General features: G+C 42.6%; 1 protein-coding gene across 2 annotated transcripts in view; it reads right to left on the reverse strand.

The window, feature by feature from the left end:
- Positions 1-4,883: 4,883 nt before the first annotated feature.
- The window catches only part of cfap77 (cilia and flagella associated protein 77), a 296,201-nt gene continuing 283,099 nt past the window's right edge, over positions 4,884-17,985 (reverse strand). For both annotated transcript variants that reach the window (XM_072488586.1, XM_072488587.1), the window contains one exon: positions 4,884-5,134. In XM_072488586.1, coding sequence (XP_072344687.1) covers positions 5,012-5,134 — 123 coding nt within the window. In that variant the 3' untranslated portion in view covers positions 4,884-5,011. The remainder of the gene's footprint in view (positions 5,135-17,985) is intronic.

Raw genomic sequence — 17,985 nt, forward strand, 5'->3', positions numbered from 1 at the left:
TTTAAAGACTAAGACAGTTTTTGTCTCACATGCCGTCATTTACTTTAAATGTACCCATCAAGCCCTTTATCAGCTATTTAGCTGCCTGCCTCCTACCAGGTCTCCACAACAGAAAGCCAACTCTAATAAGTCGGCTATTTATTTGATATCATCTTAAACATTGGCGTTTTCTTCCCCTCATTAGTTTTCCGGTCTTGGTATGCATTTGCTAACACAAGCACAACGCTTGTGTTTTTTTGCTAGAAGCAGTATGGGAATTGGTTAACTCTATCTTTTCGATGAAGAATTGTAGATATCCAACCATCCATTTATTTCTTCATGCCAAATTTTAAACCTGCCCTAGTTGGTGAATCTGCTGAAAGTAAGGAGCTATATTGTTTGTACTGTACGTGTACTTACGAGACAATGCTGTTCATCATGTGTTGAAAAGGCGTACAAAGATTGTTATGAATGTAATGTTTTGTCAATGTATATGTCGCCACGGCCCAGAGGATCCTAGGCTGACTCGTGGTGATTTAACCTCAGGGTCACCACACCTCAGATGAGGGGCAAGGTTGAGAAGGCGGGGCCTTCATGAATGACTTCAGCCGGAATTGAACCCGCGCTATTGGTGTCCCTCTGCATCATGGATCAGCTGTCCAGCCAACTGAGCTAATCGACCCCGTTTTGTCAATAGAGCCCTAAGGAAATTTGCAGTGAGTTAGTCACACAGGAGTAAATTTTAATTTCCAGCAATCATAGCACAGGATTCTGTCAACTTGAAATACATAGCACAATTCAGGTACCTGGATGATGAAAATTTACCCCAAAAGGTCGGGAGATGCTGCCAGGCAAAGTATCAATAAAGGTAGACAAAACAAGTTGCAAAGTAGGAGAAAGACTTTGCCTTCCAATTTTTAAGATTGTAGACAGTCCTCTGAAGTAAGGATTAAAAGCTAACTGTAAAACCAAATTAAAAGGGATACATTAGTGGAACACCATGTGTATTTCTGTATTTGTAGGATATGCTTATCAATTTTCCAGTTTTTATACTTTTAAGTTTCACCTTCAATGTACACAAATAATAATTAAACAAATGGAAACAGAACCACTTTAAAGCACCTTTAACAGTTGGATAGATAATGCAGGTGACACAATACCACTGCATTAATTTTCCCGGTTTTGCAGTAGTAATAATGGTAAATCTGTCAACATTCACTGTTATTACATGTTTGAAATTGACAGTAACTTCTAGCGTCTACATCTGTGCAGTTAAATCAGAAATCGAGGAGTTCCTTTCGGTGACTCTATGGACGGGTTTCTCTGGTCTCCCAGCCATGTGTTCTCACCAGCGAGCGGTGGGATTCTCCACTCCTGCTGCTGTCAAGGTGAATTTGCACTAAAGCCACTCCACACCGCCAGGAAACCTGTGGCGGTGGGACCAGAGAATCCACCACCAACAAATGGCCGGGGAATCCCGGCCTATGCTTCTCCACATTCCAAACTTTTGCGGTTTCCCCCAAGAATGCAATCAATTAGAAATCATTAACCTGACATCGAACTGATGCTATCAGTCTCACTGTAAAGACCTTTGAAAAAGTTACACTTCATAGAATGTGCAGGTGTAACCGGATTTTTAACCGTGTACTCATTTCATAGTTACTATTAAAAAGTCTCTCTGGCCTGAAAGTATATTTGTTGAATATCAAATTTCTCTATTCTGATAATTTAAAAAAGTTTGTTCATCACATTTTAGCTTCTACCTTAATCCAGTGTGTATGTCACAATCAATTAATTTGCCATGTGTAAAACTAAATAAAAATAAAAGTGAAGTAATTCAGTGCTTTGTACTCCCTTATTTGCTGTGAAGACTTCAGTGTGCTGGGTGCTTACCCTGCTTAATGACATCACTTTTGCTGGAGGCCTGGATATTCCTTTGACTTGGCATCAGAGGCCACACTTACCCACAGCCTGGAGTCAAAGTATAATCTAACATGAATCATTCATGAAAAACTGAAAATAAACTAGACCGGGACATTTCCATATCTGTTGCTGGGCACTGTAGCTGGATGCTACACTGACATACAGAAAGAAGGAAAAAAAAAAGATTTGCATTTATCTCACGCTTTTCACAAGCACCAAGTGAATCAAAGTGTTTTGCAGCCAATGCAGTACTTATGAAGTTTAGAGAACGAGTTAGCGGCTTCGTTGCGCCCGACTTGGTGTCGTGTCGAGGCTGTTGAATCTCGCAAGAGTCTTCTCATGGGATTTGTGAAACCTGATATGCCTTGCGGGATTTAAGAAAATGGTCTACCCTGTATCCTGAGACTGCGATCCCTGGACACTCCTGCCATCGGGAACATACTTCTTGCATCTACTGTCTAGTCCTGTTAGAATTTTATAAGTTTCTATCAGATCTCCCCATATTCTTCTGAACTCCTGCGAATACAATCCTAACCGACTCAGTCTGTGATATGGTACAAATAAAGTAATGGCATGGTGGGAAAACTGGTCAATGGGAAGACTGGTCAAAATATTTGATACAATGTAAGAAATGCTGGCCTAACCATTTCAGACCCCTGTAAGACTAATAAGGCCGACTCTGCATAACTTGAAGCATGAATAAGATCAGAGAAGGTCAAGCCATTCCAAAATACCGGACCTCGGCAACTCCTGATAAGACTAACTCGTCATAACCCAGGGCCGTAGGAATAAGACAAGATAAGGTCAGGAAGAAATAAGTCTCCTCCGACCTCTCAATGTTCCCTCCAAGGACAAGATAATGGCATGAGTGATGCGACAAAGAGCCCAATAAGGTCAGCAGGCATTGCTTCCGTTTCTACTTCCGATCGAATTCCTGACTAAGCTGTAGTCACGCAATCTTGATAATGATAATGTATAAATACTGAACTGATTTTCTGTAAAAGCGCGGACTTGAGAAGGAATCAGCATTTTCACTAATGGCTCTCTGACCTCAAGTTTCAGCCATTACTGCATGCAGTCTCTTTGTAAATAAAGCCTTGTTATTTTGTCTCAACGAGCGTTGTTGAATCTTTCTACTACAGAAGCAGGAAAATATTGACTACAACAGTCTCTTCTCATACATCAGTCCTGCCGTCCCAGATTCAGTCTGGTAAACCTTCGCTGCACTCCCTCTAAAACAAGAACATCCTTCCTCAGATAAGGAGACCAAAACTGCACACAATATTTCAGGTGTGGCCTCAAGGCTCTGTATAATTGCAGCAAGACATCCCTGTTCTTGTACTCAAATGCTCTCGCTATGAAGGCCAGCGTACCATTTGCCTTCTTTACCGCTTGCTGTACCTGCATGCTCATCTTCAGCGACTGGTGTACGAGGACACCCAGGTCTTGTTGCACATTTCCCTCTCCTAATTTATAGCCATTCAGATAATAGTCTACCTTCTTGTTTTTGCTACCAAAGTAGATAACCTCGCATTTCTCCAAATTATACCGAATCTGCCATTCATTTGCCCACTCACTCAACTTGTCCAAATCACACGGAAGCATCTCTGCATCCTCCTCACAGCTCACCCTCCCACCCAACTTGGTGTCATCTGCAAATTCGTAGATATTACATATTGTTCTCTCATTTAAATCATTAATACATAATGTGAATAGCTGGGGTCCTAGCACTGATTCCTGCGGTAGCCCACTAGACACTGCCTGCCAATTTGAAAAAGATACATTCATTCCTACTCTTTGTTTCCTGTCTGCCAATAAGTTTCCTATCCATCTCAATGCATTACCCCTAATCCCACGCGCTTTAATTTTACATGCTAATCTCTTATGCAGGACTTTGTCAAAAGCCTTCTGAAAGTCCAAATAAACCACATTCACTGGCCCTTCTTCGCCAACTCTACCGGTTACATCCTTGAAGAATTCCAGTAGATTTGTCAAGCATGATTTCCAAATCATAAATCCATGCTGACGCTATCTGATCCTGCCACTGTTTTCTAAATGCTCTGCTATAAAATCTTTGATGATGGATTCTAGAATTTTCCCCACTACCAACATCAGGCTTCCTTGTCTTTAATTCCCTCTCTACCTTTTTCTCTCTACCTCCCTTTTTAAAAACTAGAGTCACATTAGCTACCCTCCAATCTGAGGAACTGTTCCAGGGTCTATAGAGTCCTGGAAGATTACCACCAATGCATCCATTTTTTCTACAGCCACTTCCTTGAATACTCTGGGATGTAGATTATCAGGCCATGGGGATTTATCAGCCTTCAATCCCATCAATTTCCCCAACACCGTTTCTCTATTAATATTTATCTCCTTCACTTCCTCCTTCGCACTAAATCCTGTGTTCCCCAACATTTCTGGTGTATATTTTTTTGATTTGATTTGATTTATTGTCATGTGCACCGAGGTACAGCGAAAAGTATTGTGCTGCGTACAGTCCATACAAATCATTCCAAACATGAAAAAAAAACATAGGACATACATAAATACACAATGTAAATACATAGACACAGGCAGCGGGTGAAGCACATGTACTGTAGAAGTACTCAGTAGAGAAGATGTGTGAAGAGATCAGTTCAGTTCATAAGAGAGTCATTCTATTATTTGTGTCCTCATTTGTGAAGACAGAACCAAAGTATGTACTGAACAGAACCAAAGTATGTATTTCAGTCCTGAGGAAGAGTCATATTGGTCTTGAAACATTAACTGTGTTTCTCTCTCTACAGAAGCTGCCAAGCCTGCAAGGCTTTTCTAGCACTTTATTTCAGAGTTTGGCTAAGTGGCCCAGTTTGCTCTGCAATGCACTTAACCACTGTAGAGCCCAATAGCTTCCAACGCCCCCCCCCCCCCCCCCCCCCCCCCCCACTCTGTACGAAGGAATTATCTTGAGTTGAACCTTCAAATACACCAGATGTAATCAAGACAGTTAAAGGGCAAATTTAATTCTAATTTAAAATCATTACACATTTCGAACATTTGAAAAATTGGACAATTACAATCCTTCTAGTTATTTTGCAAGTTAAAGAAAACTGATAATTTAGGTTCGGGTTTATTCAAAGACATAAACACCATGTCCATGGGGACCACTTCTTGCAGCAGAATCCAACCAGTTAGCATCAAAAGCTGCACGCCGAGCTTTAATGCTCCGGAATGTATCCAGGTGAGGTCCAATCTGCACAAAAAAAAAAATCAAAGGAAATGTCAGAGGCAACTGTCCCTTTGGTCAATGTTTTAAAAGTCATACTGCACTGCCTAATTGAATAATTTTCAACCTCAAACCTGAAGTTCATAATCTGTGGTCTAATACAACAGTTGGAGCAAACGGACAGCTCAAATTGCAAATAAACTGTTGATGTTTAGCTGTTCTTAAATTTACAAAAAAGCCAATCAGTATTAGTATTAATTCAGCTAACACAGGCAGTAATGTTTTATTGCTCACGCTTGATCATAATGCTCTTTAACTAAGAATGAGTGACGATTAAAGGTAAGTTTCAATGGCATTTATTTTGGATTCCATGTTTTGCTTTTCACTATTTTTTAAAGCCATAAATTGAGGGATTGTCTCAGATTTTCCATTTTCATACACATATCACAGAATCACAGAATTGTTACAGTGCAGGAGGAGGCCATTCAGCCCATCCTGTCTGCACCAGCTCTCCAAATTCCCATTATGACTGAGTGCCATTCCCCTGCCTTTTCCCCATACGCCTGCACATTGTTTCTATTCAAATAATCATCTAATGACCTCTTGAATACCTCAATTGAACATGTCTCCATCACACTTTCAGGCAAGGCAGTGCATTCCAGGCATGAACCAGTTGTGTGAAAACATGTACTTCTTTTGCAAATCACTTTAAACCTGCCTCTCATTCGTGATCCTTTTACGAGCAGGAACAATTTCTCCCTATCTACTTGTCCAGCCCCCTCATGATTTTGAACATCTCCATCAAATCTCCTCTTAGCCTTCATATCGCCAAGGAGAACAGTAATAATCTCTCCAATCCATCCTTCTTACAGAAGTTTCTCATACCTGGAACTATTCTTGTAAACCTCTTCTGCACTCTCTCCAATGCTTTCACATCCTTCCTATAGTGTAGCACACAGAACTGTACACAGTACTCCAGCTGAGATTTAACTTTTACTCTCTGCACCAATTAATAAAGCCTAGGATACTATATGCTTGACTAACTGCTCTCTCCACCTATCAACCACCTACAATGATTTATACATATACATTCAAGTCCCTCTGCTCCTGCACCTCCAAAGCAACCGTCCCAGTACTGACTCCTGGGAACTTCCTCCAGCTTGAAAAATACCCATTGACCATTACTCTCTTTTTCCTATTGATTTAATTAATAATCTTTATTGTCAAAAGTAGGCTTACATTACACTGCAATGAAGTTACTGTGAAAATCCCCCAGTCGCCATACTCCAGCACCTGTTCGGGTAAACAGAGGGAGAATTCGGAATGTCCAATTCACCTAACAGCACGTCTTTCGAAACTTGTGGGAGGAAACCGGAGCACCTCCAGAGGAAACCCATGGAGACACGGGGAGAACGTGCAGATTCCACACAGACGGGAATCAAACCTGGGACCCTGGAGCTGTGAAGGAACAAGTGCTAACCACCGTGCTACCATGCCACCCATACTCAGCCAATGTTGTGTCCATTTTGCTGCTGTTTCTTCTAATCCATGAACTACAGACTTTTCTCACAAGTCTGTTCTGTGGCACTGTATTGAGTCCCTTTTGAAGTTTTATGTACACCACGTCAACAATATTACCCTCATCAACCCTTTCTTTTAGCTCTTGAAACAACTGCAGCAAGTTAGTTAAAACACGATTTCCACTTTACAGATGCATGCTGGCTGTTCCTAATCATCCCACAATTTGCCATGTGATTCTGCCCCAAATAATTGTTTCCAGAAGTTCCCCCACCACTGAAGTCAAACCTACTGGTCTGTATTTGCTAGGCTTATCCTTGCAACCTTTTTTGAGCAAGGGCATAATATTTACAATTCTCCAGTCCTCTGCCACCTCTCCTGAGTCTAGGGAAGAGTGAAAGATCATGGCCAGTGCCCCTGCAATTTTCACTCCCAATTTCTTTGGATACATCTCACCCCAGTGCCTTGCCAATTTTAAGTACCGACAGTCTATCCAATATTTCCTCCTTATCAATTTTGAACTCTTCTTCTGTCACCATGGTATAGCATCTACCTCCTTGGTAAAGACTGATGCAAAGTATTAATTTAATATTTAAGCCATGCCCCCTGCCTCCATGAGTAAATGCCTTTTCAAGTACCTAATCAGCTACAGTTTTTCCTGCCAATATTTCGTTCCACTCTATCCAGCCCAGCTCAGTTCTTGCGCCCTTGAAGAGGGCTTTCCCAAGTTAATTATTCTTACTCTGGATTTCCCACTGTCCTTTTTTATCGTCATCCTAAACCTTACAATAATCACTCCCTCCTAAATGTACCCCCCACTGACACATCGGGTGGGATTCTCTGATCCTGGGGCTAAGTGTTCACGCCGTCGTAAATGCCAGAGCGTTTTACGATGGCATCATCTGGCCCTTAGGATCAGTGATCCTGCGCCGCATAGGGGGCCAGCACGGCACTGGAAAGCCGGCGTCAGCATGGGCGCCGTGGGTTCGCTCATGCACGTGTATTGCCTTCTCTGCGCCGGCCCCAACACATGGCGGAAACCTACAGGGGCCCGCGCGGAGGAACATAAGCCCCCACCGGGATAAGCCCGCCCGCCGATTGGTAGGCCCCGATCGCGGGCCAGGCCACCGTGGAGGGCCCCCCCGGAGTCGGATCCCCCTCACCCCACCAGGCCGTCCCCCCGCAGCATGAATGCCGAGGTCCCGCCAGGTAGGACCACACGAGAACGACGGCGGTGGGACTCGGCCTAACTCGGCGGGCACTCAGCCCATCGCGCAGGGAGAATCGCCGGGGGCCACGTTGAGCGGCCCCCGACTGGCGCGCGCCGACGCCAATGGTGCTGATTCTCCGGTCGCTGGAGAATCAGAGGAACCGGCATTGGAGTGGCGTTGCGTGATTCGTGCCCGCCCCGGCGATTCTCCAATGCGGTGTGGGGTCGGAGAATCCCGCCCTTGATCTACTTCGCCCACCACATTTCCCAGAACCAGGTCCGTTCATCCTTTTTGTGGACTGAACACACACTGCTGTAGAAAATATTCCAAAACACAATTTAGGAACGTTTTTCCCTTTCCACCCTTTGCATTACCACTGTCCCAGTCTATATTCGGATAACTAAAGTCTTACTATGTTTGCATCTCTCTGAAAGGTTTACACCTTTCTCTGCAGGTTTGTTCTTCTACATCCTTCCCACTAGTTAGCAGTCTATAGACTACACCAAGCATCGCAATTTCATCAGAATTTTAAAAAAAGGATAGCAATTCCATTAAAACATGTGAAAAGTAATGGTTCATGAAAATGGGGTGTTGATTGACTGAGATAGTTTGTCTTTATCGTAGGCTGAATTTTCGTGCAGTCGGGGAGACCATGTGGGGGAGTGAAAATGGAGGCCGGCACACAATTCTGGGATTCCCAACCTCATTCTCAGGGATTCCAATTTTCAGGAGTGCTTTTTAAGGGTTCAAGCTATCTTGGGTCACAAGTCCATGCACTCGCCTCCTGGCAGGCTCCATTGTAGAGACAAGCAGGACCTAGTCCTCTGCAATTTTCATGGAGTCAGGCCAGCTTTTCAGAGTCGTGGTTTATAGACCATGAGACATAGGAGCAGAATTAGGCCACTGGGCCCATCGAGTCTGCTCCGCCATTCAATCATGGCTGATATTTTCTCATGCCTATTCTCCTGTCTTCTCCCCATAACCCCTGATCCCTTTATTAATCTATCTGACTTAAAGACACTCAGTGAATTGGTCTCCACAGCCTTCTGAGGCAAAGAGTTCCACAGATTCACCACCCTCTGGCTGAAATAATTCCTCCTCATCTCTGTTTTAAAGGATCATCCCTTTAATCTGAGATTAAAGCACCTCAGAGATGTCATGAACCATAGTTTGGATGGTTGGGAGGCATTGACATAGCGGTATTATCACCAGTAATCCAGAGACCAGGGGTAATGGTCTGGGGACCCAGGTTTGAATCCCACTATTGCTGTTGCACAGGATACTGCTAAGGTCTGTAGGCCCCATTATGCTTCAGCGCCCTCAGCTGTATCTGAATGTCACAAGCAGGGCGCTAAATTGGTTGGACAATGACATTTGTGATGGCTATTTTGGAAGGGGGCAAGGTAGGAATATCCATGCAACACTTTTGGCTGAAGATGCTTGGAACACCTTCAAACCTGTCTCCTGCACTTACATGCTGGAGTTTACCATGGTTCAGGAAGGGGTTACATATGGACCTTCCTCCTCCTCCTCCTCCTCCTTGAGTGGTTGTTAACCCCATGGCATTTAAATCCTAATTAGATACTTACATAGAATTATGTAGAATGTACAGTACAGAAACAGGCCATTTCAGCCAAAATAGGCTGTGCTGATGTTTATGTTCTTTACAAGCCTCTTTCCACCCTACCCCATCTAATCCCAGCTGCATATCCTTCCTCCCTCGTGTACATATATAGCTTTTTCTTAAAGTCATCTATTAGTTCCACATTATAAATATTTTGGGCAAAAAAAATCCTAAATTTCTTGGATTGGTAACTGTGTTACATTTATGGTGCTTAGTTTTGGACACCCCGATAAGTCTACCCTATCAAACTGCTGCATACTTTGAGACTTCCGGTGAGCCATCTCAGCCTTCTCTTTTCTAGAGAAAAGTCTTTCCTGATTTTCTCTATTCACTCACAGAATGCGGGTGTTTCTGACAAGGCAAGCATTTAGTACCCATTCCCAAGTTGCCCTTGAGAAGGTGGTGGTGAGTCGCCTTTTAGGCTTGGAGGGCCGAAGGGACTGTTCCTGTGCTGTACTTTTCTTTGTCCTTTGTTCTTGACCCTCTGCAGTCTTTGCAGTGAAGGTGCTTCGGCCTTGCAGTAATCAAATATAATTAACTGTATATAGTTGTCAAAACAGTGGACACAAATTGAACACAGGTTGAGTGTTTGCAGAACGAGTACATGAGGCAGCTAAACTCCTCTGTCCCCAGTAATCATTTTTTTAATTCGTTAAAAGCTGGACACCTTATTAAATGTGGAGGATTGATCATTCTCCTATTTCCCATTTCTTGCTTGGAAATCGAATTAACCAATGATGGCAACAGGGCCACAGGTTTGTGTGTACTCTGATAATTTGAGGAATTCCTAAGTTACCTGCAATGTTTTAAACAGGAACCCATAGAAATCTTAGGATGTGCATTATTCAAATGATGAAATTTCAGTATTTATCCTTTCAAGTATAAACAGCTAAGAGTCAATAGCTTTATATCATTGCAAGTTACACTTGCAGATATGGATGTTCATTTTTGAAAAGAAAGAAAAGCATGCATTTCAAAAGCATTTTTCATGACTTTAGGATGCCCCAAAGTGATTTAGAGCCAATGCTATATATTTGAAATGGATTCACTAATGTAATATGGGAAAGCAATACAGAGTTAAGTAAAAAGGAATGTAGGATTTTTCAAATGTAATGTGTCCTGCAAAACTTTGTGGGCAAGGTACTGAGATACTCAAAGAGACCCACATCTGTGATGAACGTGTGCAATTTTCAGACCTTTTGTATGTTATTGTCCAAATCTTAGTCGCTGTGACAATGTCCTTGACCAATAGTTCTCAAAGTGTGCTCTGTAGATCACTGATGATCTATGAGAGTGCTCCAGGTGGTCAACAGGCTGCTCCAAAATTCAAAACCCTGATGCACAATGCCATGGCCTAGGCTGCACGAGGGAATAGTGCAGAACTCACCCCCACCGCTCGTGTGTGCGTGAAATGAAATGAATGAAAAATGAAATGAAAATCGCTTATTGTCACAAGTAGGCTTCAAATGAAGTTACTGTGAAAAGCCCCTAGTCGCCACATTCCAGCGCCTGTTCGGGGAGGCTGTTACGGTGGCGTGAGTTGTTGTAAGCATGTGCAAAACAATGCAGTTTTACAGGTAACACCTATGCTGATTTTATTTAATTAATAAAGATGCAAGATAAGTAATAGTTTCAAAGAAAATTATAACATATTAACACTTATTTGGTAGTATTAACATGTATACAAAAATATGAAAATGTGCATTCCTTTGTTTCTTAATTAATTAATAATTTACATATATTTAGTAAAAAATCATATATTTATTGCATTTAAGTAAAAGAAAGCAAAATATTTATAGTTTCCATAAGTTCTCATTAATTCTGATGACATTTTTTGCAGTGACAAGTGGGATAGGACAAGTGGTCTATGGGATGTTCTGCAGACAGAAAGGTTTGAGAACCATTGTCCTTGGCCATTCAGGTTGCTGGAGAAATTGCAATGATGGTTTAAATAGCCAACAGGAAGACATTACACCTTGTTCAATATCACTAATTGCACTCCTTTGCTGTGTTCCCTCCCCATCCTAAAAGCCAGCAAGAGTGCAGAAAAGGTTAGTGATATCCAGTGTACTCCATGACACAGGAAAACAAACAAAAGGGAGGTTGGTCTGAAAAATTATCAGCAACTCTCAAGAGCTGTTGACAACTTGTTAAAAATAATCACACCCACAAAACCTATTATAGTTACAGTCTTGTTCAGCAAGTGGTCCAGGTTTGTGTCAGAAAGCGTCACAGATACAGAGCCACTCTTATCATCAGTATTCCCTGCTGTGTACGCCATCTGCCACTATGTGTTGGTAGTTTTATAATATATCCAGGAAAAACTTAAACTATAGAGTTCATTTTCTTAGGTGTGCTACAGCATAGATACAACTCTTGCTTTTACTTCCATCTACCCTCTTTCCTTGCACGCCCCCACCTCCCCCTTTCATGAAAAAGCAGCTTTTGGACAAACACTTTTTAAAATAAACTGACAGAAAGATTGCAACAGTTACTTTTTTTGATATAGAAATGCTCTGGAAAAATATGCACAAGGAGCCTGGATGCAAATTACTTAGAAACACATCACTCTACTACTTGACAGAATATAATGAGAATCACTAAATCTTTTATAAGGTCAACACTCCTCTTCCCAAGCAGCTGTCAAACAAAGAAATTCAGCAAAACCAAACTTCCATCGCCTCATTAAACTCAGCAGCCACGGACGACATGTTCCGCCATCAATACAAGTTGTTTTGTGTCAGTAATTTGCAGTAAAAGTCTGATCGAGGGCCTGTGGAGACTGGGGAATCGTTAGCGCTCCAGGAGCAGCTCTGCTCCTAATTGGAAGCATTGGGCATTATCAACTGAGGATTTTCCTGGATCCCTGACAGCTATCGGTGCTGGAATGATTGCCCACTTGTCAGTGTAAAAGACCATTAAAAACAAACAATTTTTCTTTAATTGGAGGCTTGTGCTCGGAGCCCAGGTGAGAAGCTTCATCACTTTCTTTGGGCCTATTGATGATTATGGCTTACTTCAAAATCTGTCTGACAAAATTGAAAGGTTTTTCTTCTCACACTGGAAAGTGTTTTCAATATGACTACAAAAAGCTTGGCAGGTGATTTATATATATTTTTTCCTACAGCCTGCAAGGCCTTGATTAACTATCTGTATGTTCATAGCAAGATGAGAACTGTTAGGCTTCAAAACTGATCAGCTTTACTGAGGTGAGCAAACCAAATCGAGCCAGTTTGACTCCAAGTGAAATCTTTGTTGCCTTTAGGAGTCAAAGTGGACTATTGCTAAATTGAACCCAAGCCTAAAAGAGGATTCTTGGATCAAAGCTCCGTCCAATTGGAGTGGAAATTGTTGATCAAGCTTCTGCTCTTTGACACTGCGTGAACTACTGGTGAATCAGATGAGCAAAGAATGAAGAACTGTGACAGAAACAGTGAAATTCCTAATTATAAGGATAAAGATTTGGAATGAAAATTGAATGGTATTTGTTCCAAATTGAGTGCAGAGTTGGTGGGCACTTGTTTGTCTCCATCCAAATTCAGCTTAACCTGTAAAATCATAGAAATACTACAGGGTGACTGGTTAGAACTCATTTGACCACTGTAGTAAATATATGAGGGTTTTGGGGTCAACTGTGTGCAGATGAGCATTCACTATGAGGAAATTGTGTCATAATGCAGTTAAATAAATTTGTTGTCTCCAAAGAAAGTTTGATACCAAAAATTTAATGTCTGTTCTGTCCTAATGTGTACTTTGTAAGTTCTGTAATCGGAGAACTAACCAGCAACAGGCAGTTGCAGCAAAATGGTGTTATAAACATGAACGTTTGTAAAAGGGGTGAGGATGCCTGGTTTTACATATTATGATAATAACCCCTTTTAAACACAGTGAAAATACAGCTGGATCAGTGCAGAATTACATTAGTGGTGCATACATGTTAGTCATCATACTTCAAGCTGACAGCTAGCATTTCATTCCATGTGTCAGCTTGTTAGCATTTTGCAAGGAAAATCAGTCTTTTCAATGAAATTGGAGGTTGTCAGAATCGATCAATTAGATTGGGATCTACCAGAACTGGTCTGATCATTTGTAGGGCAGGACTGAAAGTTAGAGGAACCGATTAGATCAATCACAGGATATGACTGGATGCAATCAGAACCAATTACACAGGTCCTGCCTGTGCTCAAGAACCTGATGCAGAAATGTTCAAGGTAAGTTGATGCCGACTGAATGTTGTAGTTATGAGTATCATTATTATTTATCTCCCAAGAAGTAAAACTGCAACAGTTACACATCTTTTCAGTAAATTTTCCTCCTCTTTATTCCAGAGGAATGCTCAGTCCCCAGGTGTGGTGAAGAGGAAATGAGGAAGAGTCTCATTGAAGATCTCATGAGGGAAGGCTGAGGGACGTGAGGCTGTTTTTGTTAGAGAGAAGAAGGTTAAGAGGGGACTTAATTGAGGCATACAAGATGATCAGAGGATTGGATAGGGTGGACAGTGAGAGCCTTTTTCCTCGGATGGTGATGTCTAGCACGAGGGGACATAACTTTAAATTGAGGGGAGATATAGGACAGATGTCAGAGGTAGGTTCTATAACTTTAAATTGAGGGGAGATATAGGACAGATGTCAGAGGTAGGTTCTTTACTCAGAGAGTAGTAAGGGCGTGGAATGCCTGGCCTGCAACAGTAGTGGACTCACCAACACTAAGGGCATTTAAATGGTCATTGGATAAACATATGGATGATAATGGAATAGTGTAGATGGGCTTTAGAGTGGTTTCACAGGTCGGCGCAACATCGAGGGCCGAAGGGCCTGTACTGCGCTGTAATGTTCTATGTTCTATCAAGCATCCAACCCCACGACGCTGCCCTAAGATTTCCAAAGTTTCCTATTGTGGGCAGAATTGAACCGGTACCTGGAATCGGCACGGGTCCAGTTTGGCACGGCAAATCAGGTGGGAGTGAGTTTTCTCAGCAACCCCCCTCCCCCAACCCCTTACTCCCTACTGACTTTGCCCAAGAGAGCAGGTGGTAGGGTCGCAGAGGTTTCTTGAAGCACCCAGAAGATCAATAGCACTAGAGGTTCACTGGAGACTAGAAATATAATCAATATAACCCCCTCTTCCCAAATCCTGACGATTCTTGGGACGATCCTGCTGCTGGCTTTGAAGACATAGACTTATGATCTTGTTCTGCTCCCTCTCTGCCCCTGATCCGGGTGCATGGCCCTGCCAGGAGGCAGAACTCTGGCAGGAATGCTGTAGGGTTATGCAAATAGCTTGAGCCAAGAAATTCCAGCAGATTATCCTGCCAACAGGCACAGTGAAACCTCAGTATGCTGTGCCTGTCAGGCATCCAGCAGCTGTTGGCTTATGTGAAGCTTTATTTTATTTTCTTTGTGAGAGGAAGATGATGTTTCCTGCTATGAATGCATCAATTACTTTCTTCTTGAGCATTTTCAGTACTGCAGTTGTGGAATTGTCACAGTTTAGAAATAAAGGAAGTAAGTTTGAGTGGTGATGAGCTTTACCTAGCTTAAAAAAAAGCTACATTGCGATATTGCTATGTTGGATTTTACTACTTTGTATGTAATGCAGATCGTTATCCTATCTATGGGTGGATTGTAGGATTCAGTTTTGTTTGCAACCTGGTTTTAGCTTGTTTGCATACTCTTGGTGGAGAGATCACTTTGTCACGCAATTGCTGAAAAGGTATCCATAAGACATAGGAGCAGAATTAGGCCATTCAGCCCATCAAGTCTGTTCTGCCATTCAATCATGGCTGAGATATTTCTCATCCCCATTCTCCTGCCCTCTTCCCAGAACTCCTGATCCCCTTATTAATCAAGAATCAATCTATGTCTGTCTTGAAGACACTCAGTGACTTGGCCTCCACAGCCTTCTGCAGCAATGAATTCCACAGATTCACCACCCTCTGGCTGAAGAAATTCCTCCTCATCTGTGTTTTAAAAGATTGTCCCTTCAGTCTGAGGCTGTGCCCTCGGATTCTAGTTTCGCCTAATAGTGCAAACATCCTCTCCACGTCCACTCCACTAGGCCTCTCAGTATTATGTAAGTTTAAATAATAATAATCTAATAATAATCTTTATTAGTGTCACAAGTAGGCTTATATTAACACTGCAGTGAAGTTACTATGAAAAGCCCTGAGTTGCCACACTCCAGTGCTGTTCGGGTACACGGAGGAGAATTCAGAATGTCCAATTCACCTAACAGAACGGCTTTCGAGACTTGTGTGAGGAAACCGGAGCACGCGGAGGAAACCAATGCAGACACGGGGAGAACGTGCAGACTCCGCACAGTGACCCAAGCCAGGAATCGAACCTGGGATCCTGGCGCTGTGAAGCAATAGTACTAATCACTGTGCTATCGTGCCACCCTAAGACCCGGAGTCCTCAACGCACCACATACGACAAGTCCTTCATTCCGCGGATCATTCTTGTGAACCTCCTCTGGACCCTCTCCAATGCTAGCACATCCTTCCTTAGATACAGGACCCAAATCTGCTCACAATATTCTAAATGGAGTCTGGCCAGAGCCTTATATCGTACATCCCTGCTCTTGTATTCTAGTCTTCTCGACATGAATGCTAACATTGCATTTGCTATCCTAACTGCCAACTGAACTTGCATGTTAACCTGAAGAGAATCCTGAACTCGGACTCCTCCTTTGCGGTTCTAATTTCTGAAGCCTTTTCCCATTTAGAAATAGTCTATGCCTCTATTCTTCCTACCAAAGTGCATAACCACACTTTTCCACATTGTATTCCTGTGGTGAACGTATTGCTGCTACAATTCACCACTGTAATGTGTTGTATTATATTGATGCCCTTGTGGGCTCCTCCTGTGGCTCCGTCCCCTCGGGGGTGGTATATAGATCTGCAGCCTGTAGGCGTCACTCAGTACAGAGCAGTCGCAGGCAGGCATAGATCCAGCTTATTAAAACCACTGTTCACTTCTACTACTCGTCTCGTGTGAATTGATGGTCGATCAATTCCATCTGTCACTTCTTTGCCCATGTTTCTAGCTTGACCAAGTCCTTCTGAAGTCTCCCTGCTTCCTCAACTACCTGACCCTTTCTATATCTTTGTATCATCTGCAAACTTAGTAACACTGCCCTCAGTTCCTTCTTGCAGATCGTTAATGTGTATCGTGAATAATTGTGGTCCCAACACTGACCCTGCAGAACATGAAAATGAAAAATGAAATGAAAATTGCTTTTTGTCACAAGTAGGCTTCAAATGAAGTTACTGTGAAAAGCCCCTAGTCGCCACATTCCGGTGCCTGTTCGGGGAGGCTGGTATGGGAATTGAACCATGCTGCTGGCCTGCCTTGGTCTGCTTTCAAAGCCAGCAATTAAGCCCTGTGCTAAACCAGCCCCTAATCACTCGTCACCGGTTCCCATCCTGAGAAAGACCCCTTTATACCCACTCTCTGTCTTCTGCCAGTCAGCCAATCCTCTATCAATGTCAGTACCTTGCCCCCATCACCATGGGCTCTTATCTTAAACAACAGCCTCCTGTACAGCACCTTGTCAAAGGTCTTCTTAAAATCCAAATTAACCACGTCTACTGGTTCTCCTTTGTCTAACTTCCTCAAAGAATTCTAACAGATTTGTCAGGCATGATCTCCCCTTGAAGAAGCCATGTTGACTCAGTCCTATTTTACTCTGCAATCTCATCCTTAATAATAGACTCTAAAATCTTACCAACCACAAAGTCAGGCTAACCTGTGTATAATTTCCCATCTACTGCCTCCCTCCCTTCTTAAACAAGGGTATTAAATTAGCCATTTTCCAATCTCTGGGACCCTCCCTTCCTCTTGTGATTCTTGAAGGATCACCATCAATGCCTCCACAATCTCCTTCAGAACTCTGGGGTATAGTTGATCCAATCCGGGTGATTAATCCACATTCAGACTTTTCAGTTTCCTCAGCACCTACTCCTTACTGATGGCCACTACACTCACCTCTGCCTCCTGACTCTCCTGAAGTTCTGGTATGCCACTGGTGTCTTCCGCTATGAGGACTGGTGCAAAGTACCTTTTCAGTTCCTCTGCCACTTCTTTATTCCCTATTACTACCTCTCCAACCTCATTTTCCAGTTGTCCAATGTCTATTCTTGCCTCTCTCTTCTTACCTTTTATATGTTGAAAAGAAACCCTTGCAATCTTCTGTTATATTACTAGCTCGCTTACACTTGTATTTATCTTCTCTACCCCTTATTGCTTTTTTAGTTGTCTTTTGCCTGCATTTAAAGGCTTCCCAATCCTCTGGTTTCCCACTATTCCTCAGCACCTTGTATGTTTTTTCATTTGCTTTTATTCTGTCTTTGACTTCCCTTTTCAGTCATGGTTGCCTCCCTTTAGCATATTTCCTCCTCCTTGGGATGAATTTCTGTTGTGCCTCGAGAATAACCCCCCAAAACCCCTGCCATTGCTGTTCTATTGTCTTCCCTGCTAGGCTCTACTTCAAATCAACTCTGGGCAGTTCCTCCCTCAATTCTTTGT

Source organism: Scyliorhinus torazame, chromosome 22, assembly GCF_047496885.1.
Source record: "Scyliorhinus torazame isolate Kashiwa2021f chromosome 22, sScyTor2.1, whole genome shotgun sequence".
In the NCBI taxonomy this organism is placed as follows: Eukaryota; Metazoa; Chordata; class Chondrichthyes; order Carcharhiniformes; family Scyliorhinidae; genus Scyliorhinus; species Scyliorhinus torazame.